At 50.2% G+C, this 12480-nt stretch overlaps 2 protein-coding genes; one reads left to right on the top strand and one right to left on the bottom strand.

Annotated features, from left to right (window-relative positions):
* Nucleotides 1-3307: 3307 nt before the first annotated feature.
* Nucleotides 3308-4517, bottom strand: GSTUM_00000372001 (uncharacterized protein; the record flags this gene model as incomplete). XM_002835606.2 has 3 exons in its annotated part: nt 3308-4046; nt 4100-4444; nt 4494-4517. The coding sequence occupies 3 exons, from the start codon at nt 4515-4517 to the stop codon at nt 3696-3698; spliced, it is 720 nt and encodes a 239-aa protein (XP_002835652.1). The 3' UTR covers nt 3308-3695.
* Nucleotides 4518-5689: 1172 nt separating this feature from the next.
* On the top strand, nt 5690-7199 carry GSTUM_00000370001 (uncharacterized protein; the record flags this gene model as incomplete). The annotated part of the gene is made up of 2 exons (XM_002835605.1): nt 5690-6226; nt 6273-7199. The coding sequence occupies 2 exons, from the start codon at nt 5690-5692 to the stop codon at nt 7197-7199; spliced, it is 1464 nt and encodes a 487-aa protein (XP_002835651.1).
* Nucleotides 7200-12480: the final 5281 nt, after the last annotated feature.

The raw sequence follows: 12480 nt of genomic DNA, 5'->3' as shown, positions 1-12480 counted from the left end.
GAAAGTTAATGAACTCGGAGCAAAATAACGGTTGGGATGGTTTTCCAGAAAAAATTTCCTCGGGGGGTGCTCAAGGGTTTAAAAGGTTATTGGGGGGGGGGCTCAGGGCTGAACCGCCCGACAGGGATGTGACGTTACACACATAGAATGGGGCCTTAAAAGGATAATGGGATTGTTTGGATGGGGCCTTAACCGGGGTGTTGGTGGTGTGCCAAGTGCTCACTGCAAGGTCGACTCAGCCTTGCTGGGTAAGGGGTAGGGATGTTTTTTTGTTTTTTTCCCTCATCTCCCAGGTGTTGCACTTCTTTCTACTCGTGATGCCGAAGAGGTTTTGAAAGAGGACTTATTGCATATACACACTAAGAATTAGCCCTTTTGCTCGCATCTAGGTGGTATGCAATACCAGTAACGGGTCTTTTTAAAATACTTCGTAGATTGTATCGTAGAGGGGCATTTCGGTCTTCTGCTTTGGTGTATACCGACATCTACCGCATCGCACGCTAACATCAAGGGATGGCACTGATTTCACGAGCCGGGAAACCACAATTAAAACACTGAAATACTACCTTGAGCAATGGCAACTATCCCAATGGTCGGGCGGGTAAAGCGATGGCATGTGGATTCCTCTACTTTTGTGCTTTTACTGGACGATACTGGTAGTGCTTGAAGCCTTAAGTCTCATCCTTAGAAAAGCGACCGGCGGTGATGGTTAAGGCCATATCGCTTGGGGCGCAACGATGTTACCGATGCACAACACTCTTCCCCCCCTCCAGACCGAACCTAGCATCATACTATACGTATACCGTACCCCCCCCCACAAGCACTGGAGCACGCTATTGATGCAAGTGGAAAGATGAACCCAACCAGCGCCCATAATCTAACCAAGTCACACAACTCCATCTCATCCATCCCAAGTTCCCACTCCTTCAGCTGACATTGCCCCATTCGGTACTACACAAATCATCACTTGTGCTTACCGTACTGTCCTGTCTTATACCCTACCGTACTCGGGCGGGGTGGCCCGGTAAGGCGCGGCCGGCCAATGCAAAACAACCCCTCGACCAACCACAAATCTGGCCCACTTCAAATTCCTCCAGTCAACGACCCAAAAGCGCAAAAAGCGTTAGCAGAAGTCTTTATTTGGATGGAAGGAGACAAATTCAGACAGCCCAAGCTAACTCCATCAAGTGATATCTCGGCGACACCATACCTAATGCGGCAATCAATTTCGCCAATGATTTCGCCATGAAGGAAAGCACGGCACAATCAGGAAAGTGATCGCATGCTGAATAAGCGACAGCGAATCAACAAGAGCGCAGACAGGAAGCGTCTCAACTCGAGCTCGCTAAACACACAGTCAGAAAGAAATCACCGTCTAAACCACAATAGGCTTAGCGGAGCAGGTGAACAAGATGACGAATACCAGTTAATAAGATCCAGTAAGCTCAGCCCTTCTGAAGCTATACCCCATCTAGAAGATATTATCCCCTCTTTGAGAGTTTGTCTCTGACCGGGAAGATCCGAGGAAGATCAGCGATACTGTAGAGTTTTTTTACGGCAATACTGTAACTGTTCCTACGATAACTCCCTTTATGCTTGTTTAGGGCAGCCAGTCAGACACTAGCCCCCGCAGCTCGCTTTGTGTGGCACGGGTACCAATTCGATAAATTCCTCGTAGAAGTGTTCCTGGTCATGACTCACAACACCCCCGCTCAAACAAACTGCGGCGGGAATAAGAGAGTGTCATGATCCCCGTGATCAGAGGATTTCAAAGTTAATCGGGTTCACCGAGTTACAATACCGGTACCGGTGCCCGTACTTGAGTACTTGTACGAGTACGGTCCAGCATCACTCTTGTCATCGGGCGGGAAAAGCCCAACAAAGGTAAAAGCCAACTCAAGCTACTGGCATGACAATCGTAATCCAGCTTACTTGTAATCCAACACCAGGGCAATCACCGCGACATGTCTAACACCACCGCCAATGCTAAATTGTTGTGCTTGACCCGTGATTTTTTCTCATCTACTTGTACCGCGCTTTCACCTCTGCGATACCGACAAGTTGCCAAACGAAGGGTCATGTGTCGAAGACCGAAGCCACGCTGGCACCCGGTTACACGCAATCTGTGGCTGGAAAATGGCTCATAGGGCCGGAGGATATCGCCACCAATCAAAAATAACTGCAACGGAATTTGCAAGGTGGAAACTACCTCGATAAGAGCCCTTTAGTCAATTCATTACCATCAGTCCTACGTTTTTGGAAAGCAAGGGATTTCACGGAGCCGCCGCTAAACTGAATTAAACAACTTTGACATCGAGGAATCTTTCCCTTTGTTATCTGTACAGTACTCGTACCACCGTTGTCCTTGGGTTGTTTGTGATGGTGGGTAGGGTACAGTAACAATACCGACAAAGTCCAATTTGGATGGTCGACACTACGCCTTGCCTGGAGGAGTTGTTGTTTCTACTTGTGTGAGAATTCCAAGGCAAAGTGGTCTTAGGGGGTTATGATATTCGAGGCGGGGGAGGAGGTCAATGGGTAAGTGAGCTTTTGTTATCGAAAGAAAAGAATAATCGTTGTGCAGTACCGTGCCATCTCAGACAGATCCTTGTCTTTATCCCGTCCCTCTCCGGGGGGCCGTTTTAGGTGGCTTTCTAATTGGGTCCTCGCCCCTCTGAGCTGACAAAAGTGCATATTTTCCGCCGGATGGATATTTTGGAATTTGGGGACAATCGCCAACGCATAATACGGTGGGTTCTCTCGAGTACCCTACAGTACGATACAAAATTTTCAACCCGAAGCTATCCCGGATCCGGACAGGCTTTGGGAACCCATACCGAGTTCCAAATGACTCAAGCGTGCGCTACGGGTATGTCGTTCAAGTTGTCTCATCTGGTAATGCTTTCGCTTCTGCCGTAGATGTCCTTCGGGGGCTAACTTAGCTCACCATTTGCTGTGTGCTTTTTCGCTCCTTTTTCTGGTGTCATGCCTACACAAGGCAAGGCTCAAATTTTTTTTTTTTTAAGTTTTGATATTCTACTAGCGCTGTACCCTACGTTATTTATTTAGGGATTCGGTTTTTTGTTGCTCTGTCGGTTCCCTATAGTATTTGTAGGCTTTACTCCTGTTTTTGTGGGTGTCGGGGGTTACCCGGCCTTTGCACAAGAATGGGAGGCTCGGGATAGTACTGGTTAATTGCTGTTTAGCATGATAATATTATGATGTGGTACAGTACAGTGCATGCCAAAGTTCGATTTTCACCCTCGGATGCCACGCTAAGCGAGCAAAAAATGAACAGAGGAGCAGAGGAGTTTAAAGGTTACACGGTATTCAGAGTGAGAGTGAAGGACAAAGGTAAAATGACAATGGTATCGGGTCAACGTCGACCGGACCCGGCCAAGTAGATGCAGCACAGACTACAACTTACCCGGATGATGAACCCGCGGTAAGAAGAACGGAGAGAACTTAATATTATGGTGTATTGTACGGGTGTAGTGCGGGCTGCCTCGCTTCCACACCTTGTCGTTCTCGCAATGATTTTCCTTCTCTCTCATGCTTTGCCTTTCTACCTTTGTATCGCTAGGCCTTTCCCCCTCTCCCTTCCGAGATTGAACTTTCATACCCCTTTGATAATCCTATAGCCCTCACATCATCATACCCATTTTTCCCATCACACATAGCCATCACGATAGCTTCTATATGCAGACCCTATCTAGCGCTTCTAGCATAACCTTGTTCTCCACACTGCAACCGCCTTTCCCATCCTGCACACACCCCGCCTCCAGGACCCCCGCCACAGCCTGCACTTTCTCTTCCGAGGTGGCGAATTGAAGTAGCATTTGGGTAGCTTTGCCGCAAGATGTTTTATCCGATGTTCTCCCTTCAGCTTGGCCATCGGCGGGGGTTGGGAGCTGAGCGATGTCGATATGCGGATTCGCGGCTAGAGCACGGGCGAGCTTGCATGGAGTCTTGGACGGACAGGGCTCCGCCGGGGTAGGCGGGTCACGTTCGGTTGGGGGCGGGGTAGGTTCCCGGTATTGTTCGGGCTGAGATCGTCAATCCGGTATTCATATGTGGGGTGGAAGGGTGCGCTACATACTTTGGTGTTTGAATTGCACGGTCCCGCGGAACATTGCTTCCTCTGACCTCCCACAGCGCTTTCATCCTCTCCGTTGTTTAGCTTATTCATGAGCTTATAGGTCACTTCCTGCCCCTCGGTCCATCCATTAACAACGTCCTCATCGACTCCAATTGCCCGCAGCAACTTCCTTAGCCGTTCATTTTCTTCCGCCACCCTTCTGGCGGATACCTGCATTTCGACCGTTGCTTGTACGCCTTGCGCTTCGAGCGTTCGCAGTCTTTGCGCTAACTCAGCGGTATATTCCTTTTGTCGAGCCCGTTGCCGACGCTTCGTATCTCTTATTCTGAGTGCCCGTTGGGCATCCTACCTAGTTAGTACATAGCTTTTCATCGCGAGAGCGTAAGAGGCATACCTTCTCCGTTCTTGACTCGGGCATTTAGGATGTTTGGAGCGATAGACTGCGGGACAACGAGGTCGATTGTTGTAAAGTAACGTTGTGGTATGGAGCAACCCCTAATCAACTGGACTGGGGTTGCCAAGACGGGATAATCCTTGAGCACGCCATGCTCATCCATTCCAGTTCAACTGCTCCAATACTTGTATCATACAAGTAGTACTCGAGTACTGTACGTACTCGTACCGTACCCGTACCGGTATTCTCTTGAAATCCAACACCAAATTATCAATCCGCCAGCCCACGATAGGGCTAGCGAGAGGTCCAACCCGTTCAGTGGGCCGATCCCATACAGTACTGAAAAACGATATCGTGGGTCCCGGCTCTATTTCACGCAACGCACTCAGGCGGATCAAGTATAGCCTGTAAGCGGAATGTAGAGTAGAGAGTTTGAAGTAACTAAAGCGCACAAGAAATAAAACAACAAACACAATCGAAAATCCAAGTCGTAGTGATGTGGGGATGTTGCTCGTTCAACCAATCGCCGATATCGTTCCCAAGGTGTTTCCCACAGCCTCTTATATACCTTCAAGGTGTGTGGAAAAACGCAGTCCTGTGAAAACCTTTCCTCCACGATACTAAACACAACAGTCACACTCTCGCCAACCCAGACTATGTTCAGAAACTCTAACTAAAAGCAATAGTATACTAAGAATAAAAATCATCGCGCAATTTTTCCCTCCACAGTACAGTACTAGTACAGCGCCGGGAAACGCTAGTGCTTCTCAGGAGCTTTTGATTCTGAATCCGGAAACCACAGGGCGGTCGGAGATCAAGAGATTATGGTACTTTATCTATTCCTTTTGCGGGAGGGCAGACCAAGTATCGGTAGATCGTGTGAGCTTCAGCGAGCCGGCACCTTCAGCGAGGCTTGATTCGCGCTCGGTATGGTGCTGCAATGCGGTACGCTAATCAACCAAATTTACCCACCAATAATTGCCAAGCCTCGCTGAGGGCGCCGGCTCACAAAGTCTAACTAGCGCTCCCGGCTGGCTGCTGGACAGGAATGTGATCAGCCAATCAGGTTGGAGGTGTCCGTCCACCTCTTGTACGCATAAAATCGTGGAAATGATCCGGGAGGGAGTCTCAACAGAGGACAAAGCACCCCACTGCTTGTCCATTTCTCCCACTACTACCTCTCGTTATAATAAATCATGACAAGCGTGACGCCAAATACCGCTCTTCCCCCAGAAAAATCCCAACCAGCCCCGGGCACCAAGTCGGCAGAGGACCTCGAATCCCAGTCCCACCCAAATTCCCCGGGAATTGAGCCCCAACAAGAAGATGACCTGGGATACCACGACAACTCCAACGTTCCACATCTCGGATATCTAAAGCTTTTTTGGTTCTTCTTCTACAACTTTGGTCTTTTCGCCTGGGGCGGTCCTGTCGCGCAGATTGTTGTGATCAAGGAGCGACTCGTAATACAGGATAAATGGATAACGCTCGCGCGGTTTCAGCGGGTTTTCGCCGTCTATCAGATCCTCCCCGGCCCTGAGGCGGCAGAACTGTGTATGTTTTTTGGATGTCTGTCTGCTGGTAGAATCGGCGGTATAGTCGCTGGACTTGGATTCATCCTGCCAGGGTTCTTGTTGATGTTGTTGGCTAGCTATCTCTACTCACTGGCGGGTTTCGATAACGTATACTTCAACGCATCTTTTCGGGGTGTACAGCCATTGGTTGCGGCAATGGTACTCCACTCCCCCTTCCCCTCTATCCCTAGCTAACAAGCTACAGATCCTCCGGGCGGCTCACAAAATCGCCGACCACTCTGTTATCGATCCCGTCACGGAAAAGGTCAATCCGTACTTAATAATTGCCGCCCTCTGCACCGCCCTCAATTCTGCCTTGCGGATAAACATCTTTATCTCTATTGCCTTCTATGGCTTTCTATACGCCCTCATATCCCGACCGCGCATGCTCCTCCCCTCCCTCTTTGTCTTCATACTCCAATACGTCGGATATGCCATCTATGTCGTCTTCCGTGGTGTGCCCTCACCTGTCTCTCTCGCCCTAGGAATTGCGCAAACTCCCTCGTTAATAAATCTCTTCGTCCTCGGTCTCGTGGCTGGAAGTCTGTCATTTGGTGGGGCGTATACTGCTATTCCCTTTATTCAGGTGGAAGCGGTACTCAAGGGTGGCTGGCTAGCGCAAAGCGTCTTTATTGATTGCATAGCCATAGGAAACGTTCTTCCCGCGCCATTGGTTATCTTTGCAACATTTGTTGGGTTCCAGGGTGGTCTCGCCGACGGGAAGGGCCTTGGCGGGGCTTTCGCCGGCGCTATAGTCATCACCCTGGGAATGTTCTTCCCATGCTTCCTCTTCACAGTCGCGGGACATGAACTCTTAGAAAAACTCGTCCGGAATAAATTTCTCGCGAGGTTTTTCGATGGGCTGTGTGCCGCGGTAGTGGGTGTGATCGCGGTTATTGCCATGGAGATATTGAAGTCTGCGGTTGGTGGAAGGGAAGAGGAGGATGTGGAGGATGGCGGTAATGTGGATGAGAAAGAGATGAAGATAGTGTTGAAGAAAACGGTCATGGCGGCAACAGCGGCGGTGTTGTATCTTGTGGGGTTGGCGGTTTTGTACAAGTTTTTGAACAAGTGGACCCCGTTGCTGTTATTGGCCGCTGGAGCCATTGCGGGACAATTTCTGTTCGTTTAAGTGGAGTTTTCAGGGGTAGTGTGTGTAATCACCATTGGAGGTGTATTATCAGCGGTGCATAAATTGCTGCAGTAGAGTAACTTGGTCAAGCTTTTACGCAAAATTCAGAAATATCATTGGAGCACCGTAGATCGGCATTTACAAACAAGCGCCAGGGGATCACAGGGCGTGCTGGCTGAGCTTTGCGGAAGGGGGCTGAATAAAAACCAATCCCACTTTTTAGCTTCTAAAGACTGCCCTGGATCAGCCAGAGCGGGCCTTTATCTGTACTGATTCCTTGGATGGATACCTGGGGAAACATCTACCTAAACCTCTGCGCTCATTGCATGCTATTCCCTACTCGTCTCCGAGAATCCGTCTCTCCTTTATAGGTCGACCCCACGTTGGGGTGGGGTCCAAGAGACATTTTCCCGGGGGAGTTATGCAATGGGTTTCACAAACAGATTCGGTTGACCCGGCTGTCATCCGTAGGCCCGACCGTCATTTGCGGGACCGGGCCGTCACCGGCGATCAGCTGTAGGAATCTGGCGTTTTCCCCATTTTGAGACACCCGTCTGTCCCGGGCCATGGCCTGGACTGACGCCAAGATGCCCGCCAGTCCTGGGCATCCTACTATGCACCACCGTCCGTCTCGTCCGGACTGGACGGTTGGGAACCATACCACAACGCCTCCTCGACTCTAAGCCATTATCCTCCTACACCCCTCCGTCCCACTCAGCAACTTACCCTCCCCATAATGCGACAATACCCTTTTGCCTGATCCTCCTACCCACCCTGAATACGGCGGAAAGTGCAAGGGCAGCAGAACAAGTATTGTGTATGTAAGGATGTCGGATTTGTCAACTCTCGCAGGCAACTAGGACACGCCCCACTGGCCCAATACAGGGAAACTAGCTTCTTCCATTACCTCTCTGACCCTATGCTGTTCCAACTGCTGTTCTCTCGGCAGTAGTCATTTTCCTCATTCTTAACCCGCGGAGGGTGAGGGCTCCATGGGCGGCGATGGGAGTTCTATTGACGTGGCGGTCCCGGGAGAGAGTTGTATTAGATCGTCGGATGCGCGCCACCGCTCTAGGAACCTGAGGGAGAATATGGAGATTGTGAGAATCTTTAACGAGTTGAGGGTTGGCCGGGGGATAAAGCGGGTTAGGGCGGTTGCGCAGAGTAGGGATGTGGGGGTCGGTAGTGTGGAGCCGGGTCCTGGGGGGGGTGCAGGTGACGGCTCCGGGTGTGCTCTGTATAGTATGAGATGAATCAGGCGGTGAGAATAGTGAATCACGGATAGTGATCCTAAGCGGCTAGTCCGGGCCATGGTCCGACCTTGGTTTTGAAAAGCCTGGGTCAGTCCGGTCGAAATTCACGGCGGCCAGGCCACCGCTGGGTCGAGTCTTGGCGCAACCCAGGTCAGAGCCGCCAGATGCCCAGGCAATCCGAAGATATCTATGGACAGCTTGCAGGTGTTCTACTTTTAATCACTCGGAATAGGATAATGGGAGAAACATGCCCCCGGTGCTATAGATCTCGCTTGAGGCAAAACCATGTCATCACCGATGAATGCCCGCTGGACACAAATATACTCTCCTACCTCAAGACACTCTATCATTCTTCACACAACTCCCTAGCCACCCCGGGTGAATATGTATTAACCGAGTGATTTTATAAACAAGTAGTCCTGCTGAATGATGGAATATTTTTTAGTAATAAAACACAAGTGATGGTATGGAACATCGGCCTGCAGGTGACCCAGGACGGGCTCGGCTTTGGTTTGGAAAAGCCGATTTCTCACAGCCAGGCCCGGCCGTCCCTGAAAAAACCTGGGTCAGCCCGCCGTGCTCAAAGCCGGACGGACTGGCCGCTTTGGATTACTAGCATTGAATGAATTTGTGGGCCCAGAAAAGAGCGAGAATATGAGCAAAGAGGTTGATAGAGACCAGGGGTGGGAAGTGCAATCGAGGAGTGTTAGAAGATCTGGATGTTTGCATGAGAATACAATCGAGCACAATGATAGTGATGACGGGAGGAATGAATAAGGGAAGGAAGGAAGGAGGGAAGGAGCATGGAAGATATAGAACTCTTGGGGAAGTACTCGAGTAGGTGCTTACGTGTCCAGTTGTAATACGCTATATTCTTCAATTATAACAGCCAAGTATTATATTATACCCCTTAAGTTTCTTGTTAAACTTTGCGCTTCGAGCATTCACAGTCTTCGAATTCGGCGGTGTATTGGTTCTATCGAGCCGGTTGCCAACGCTTCATATCTCTCATCCGGAGCGTGTATCGGGAAATATACCCGGTCGCTAAAGAGCTTTTTACCGCAAAAGCATAGCTTCCCCGATCCCAATCCTGGCGCCCAGGACAGACTGCGAGAGAATGAAGCCGATTCTAATAAACAGCGTCGTGGTGTAAAGCTGGAAGCTACAATTTTTATTGGGTTGCCAACGCGGGACAATCTTTGGGCCTACTAGTAAGTCCATTCGGGGTTTAACTAAGGGTATTTGGGTGCCATACCAGAGTTAAAAGTGGTGCGCCGCAGGATAGCACCTACCGTACTCTACTATAGATCTTAAAGAGGTGGCACTTCCCGCCGCAATAGCGATGCGGCAGGCGCAAGCAGGGTGTTAGCAAAATTTTGGAGGAGAATGATTGGGCGGCCCCCGGGTTATCCAGAAGGTTCCACAAAAGACCCCGCTTTTGTTTAGCCCCTAGAAAAATCGGTGGCCGACCGACTACACCATCCATCGCCGACAATACCCAAGGCAGCAGAAACAGAAGATGTCGCAATTATTCAGTCATAACATCAATTCTTGGAACACGAATGTTACAAACAACTTTACTATTGTTGATGACCAATCCAATGTCCTAGCCTGGCTATCCCCACTAAATCCGAAGTTAAGGCATCAGGACATCCAAGACCGCCGAATCGAAAATGTAGGAGAATGGCTGTTACAGACCGAGGAGTTTAGAAGCTGGTACGCTGGTAGTGGGGGAGGTGGATCCGATAACGCGGTATTGTTTTGCGATGGAGATCCGGGGGTTGGCAAGACCTACATTAGGTAATAAGGGCGGACCCCTGGAAATGGGAGGAAATAGGCAGTGCTGATAGGTGGCAACGTTAGCTCATTGGTGATAGACAGCTTGTGTGATCGGGCCGGAGGACAGAATGCCACGGTTGCATGTTTTTATTTTGACTTCGCTGCCCAAAAGGAGCAGTCTTCCACGAGCATGCTGGGAGCCTTACTGAAACAGCTTGTTGTTGGATTGGAGGAGACCCCGGAGGAGATATTGCGGGCATACCAAGACCGAAAAAATGCAATTGGTGGGCGGGGACCACGATTTTCCGATATTGTGAAGATGTTTCAGACCACCTCCTCCAGAAAGCGCACGTTCATATGCATCGACGCTCTGGATGAATGTGCGGAAGGATGTCGAGTCAAGCTTCTTGATTCGCTAAACGAAACTCTCCGAGAGTCACCCGACACTCGAATATTCGTGACTGGGAGACGGCACATTCGACCTGAGATTGGGAGGCGTCTTGCTGGGAGAGTAAAGTGTGTATCCATAAGCCCCAAGAGAGACGATGTTATTAGGTATCTTCGCACTAGACTAGATGAGGACATAATCCCAGATGCGATGGACAGTAGCCTGGAGGTAGACATTCTGAAGAAAATCCCTGACAATATGTCGGAAATGTATGTACGATATGGATAACAACACCGTATAAAGCTACCTGCTAACCGATAAATACCTAGATTCCTGCTCGTCTCGCTAAATATTGATGCGATCCTACAGGAAACCACAATCCATCGCAGACGACAAAAGCTAGGTGCAATGATAGATGGGTTAGGGTTAGGGGATGCTTATAGCTCATTGCTGAGTCGAATAAAGGGACAGGGTGGGGAGAAATCGAGGCTCGGTATGACTGCTTTGATGTGGATCTCTCACTCCGAGCGGCCCTTGGAGCCCGATGAACTATGTCACGCTCTAGCGGTCGAAATAGGATCGCCGAATCTCAACGCCGACAATGTTCCTTCAATAAGGACATTGCTCGCCTGTTGCCAGGGGCTTGTTGTCGTAGACAAGGAAGCTTCCACGGTCCGGTTAATCCACTTTACCCTTCAAGAGTACCTCCGGGATCATCCAGAGCTTTTTGATGCAGCTCACTCGACAATTGCAGAAACCTGTTTAACCTATCTGAATTCCCGGCAGGTCAAGGCTCTTTCGACTAGCAGCTCCCCCAACCTCCAAAGCGCACCCTTTCTTCGATACTCTTCATTATATTGGGGGGTGCACGCGGAAAGGGACCTATCCGGCCGTGCGAAATTGCTTGCGCTACAGCTATTTGGCGACTACAATAATCACATATCCGCTAAGCTCTTATTGGAATCACAAGAAGAATACTCGAGTGTTGTTGGCCCGGGTAAACTGCCCCTGTTCACTGCTCTGCACTGTGCGTCCTTCTTCGGGATTGTTGAGGTGGTAGCTAGTTTGGCAGAGACGGAAGGCTATGATATCAACCAAGATGCCTGCGCTGGCGATACACCTCTTGTGTGGGCTGCTTTGAATGGGCATGAGGGAGTGGTGGAAGTACTACTTGGACAAGGCGATATTAACCCCGACAAACCAGGTTACGGTGGCCGAACGCCACTCCGATGTGCTGCTCGGTATGGGCATGAGGGGGTGGTAAAAATACTGCTCGGACGGGACGACGTCAACCCTGACAAACCAGATAGCGACGGCCAAACGCCACTCTTCGGCGCTGCTTGGAACGGGCATGAGGGAGTGGTAAAAATGCTACTCGAACGAGACGACGTCAACCCTGGCAACCCAGATAACAATGGCCAAACACCCCTCTGTTGTGCTGCTTGGAATGGGCACGAAGGAGTGGTGAAAGTGCTACTTGGACATGACGATGTCAACCCCGACCAACCGGATGGCGACGGCCTAACACCACTCTGTTGTGCTGCTTGGAATGGGAACGAGGGAGTGGTAGGGATACTACTCGGACGGGATGACGTCAACCCTGGCAACCCAGATAACAATGGCCAAACACCCCTCTGTTATGCTGCTTGGAATGGGCACGAGGGAGTAGTGAAAGTGCTACTCGGACATAACGACGTCGACCCCGACAAACCAAATAACGATGGTCAAACGCCCCTCTTTGGTGCTGCTTGGAATGGGGACGAGGGAGTGTTGAAAATACTACTCGGACGGGGCGACGTTAACCCTGCGAAACCAGATAACAATGGCCAAACGCCCATCTGTTGTGCTGCTTGGAATGGGC

This window comes from Tuber melanosporum (genome assembly GCF_000151645.1).
Source record: "Tuber melanosporum whole genome shotgun sequence assembly, scaffold_110, strain Mel28".
Classification (NCBI taxonomy): domain Eukaryota; kingdom Fungi; phylum Ascomycota; class Pezizomycetes; order Pezizales; family Tuberaceae; genus Tuber; species Tuber melanosporum.
The sequence above is the reverse complement of the archived record's forward strand: the minus strand, read 5'-3'. Positions and strand labels throughout refer to the sequence as shown.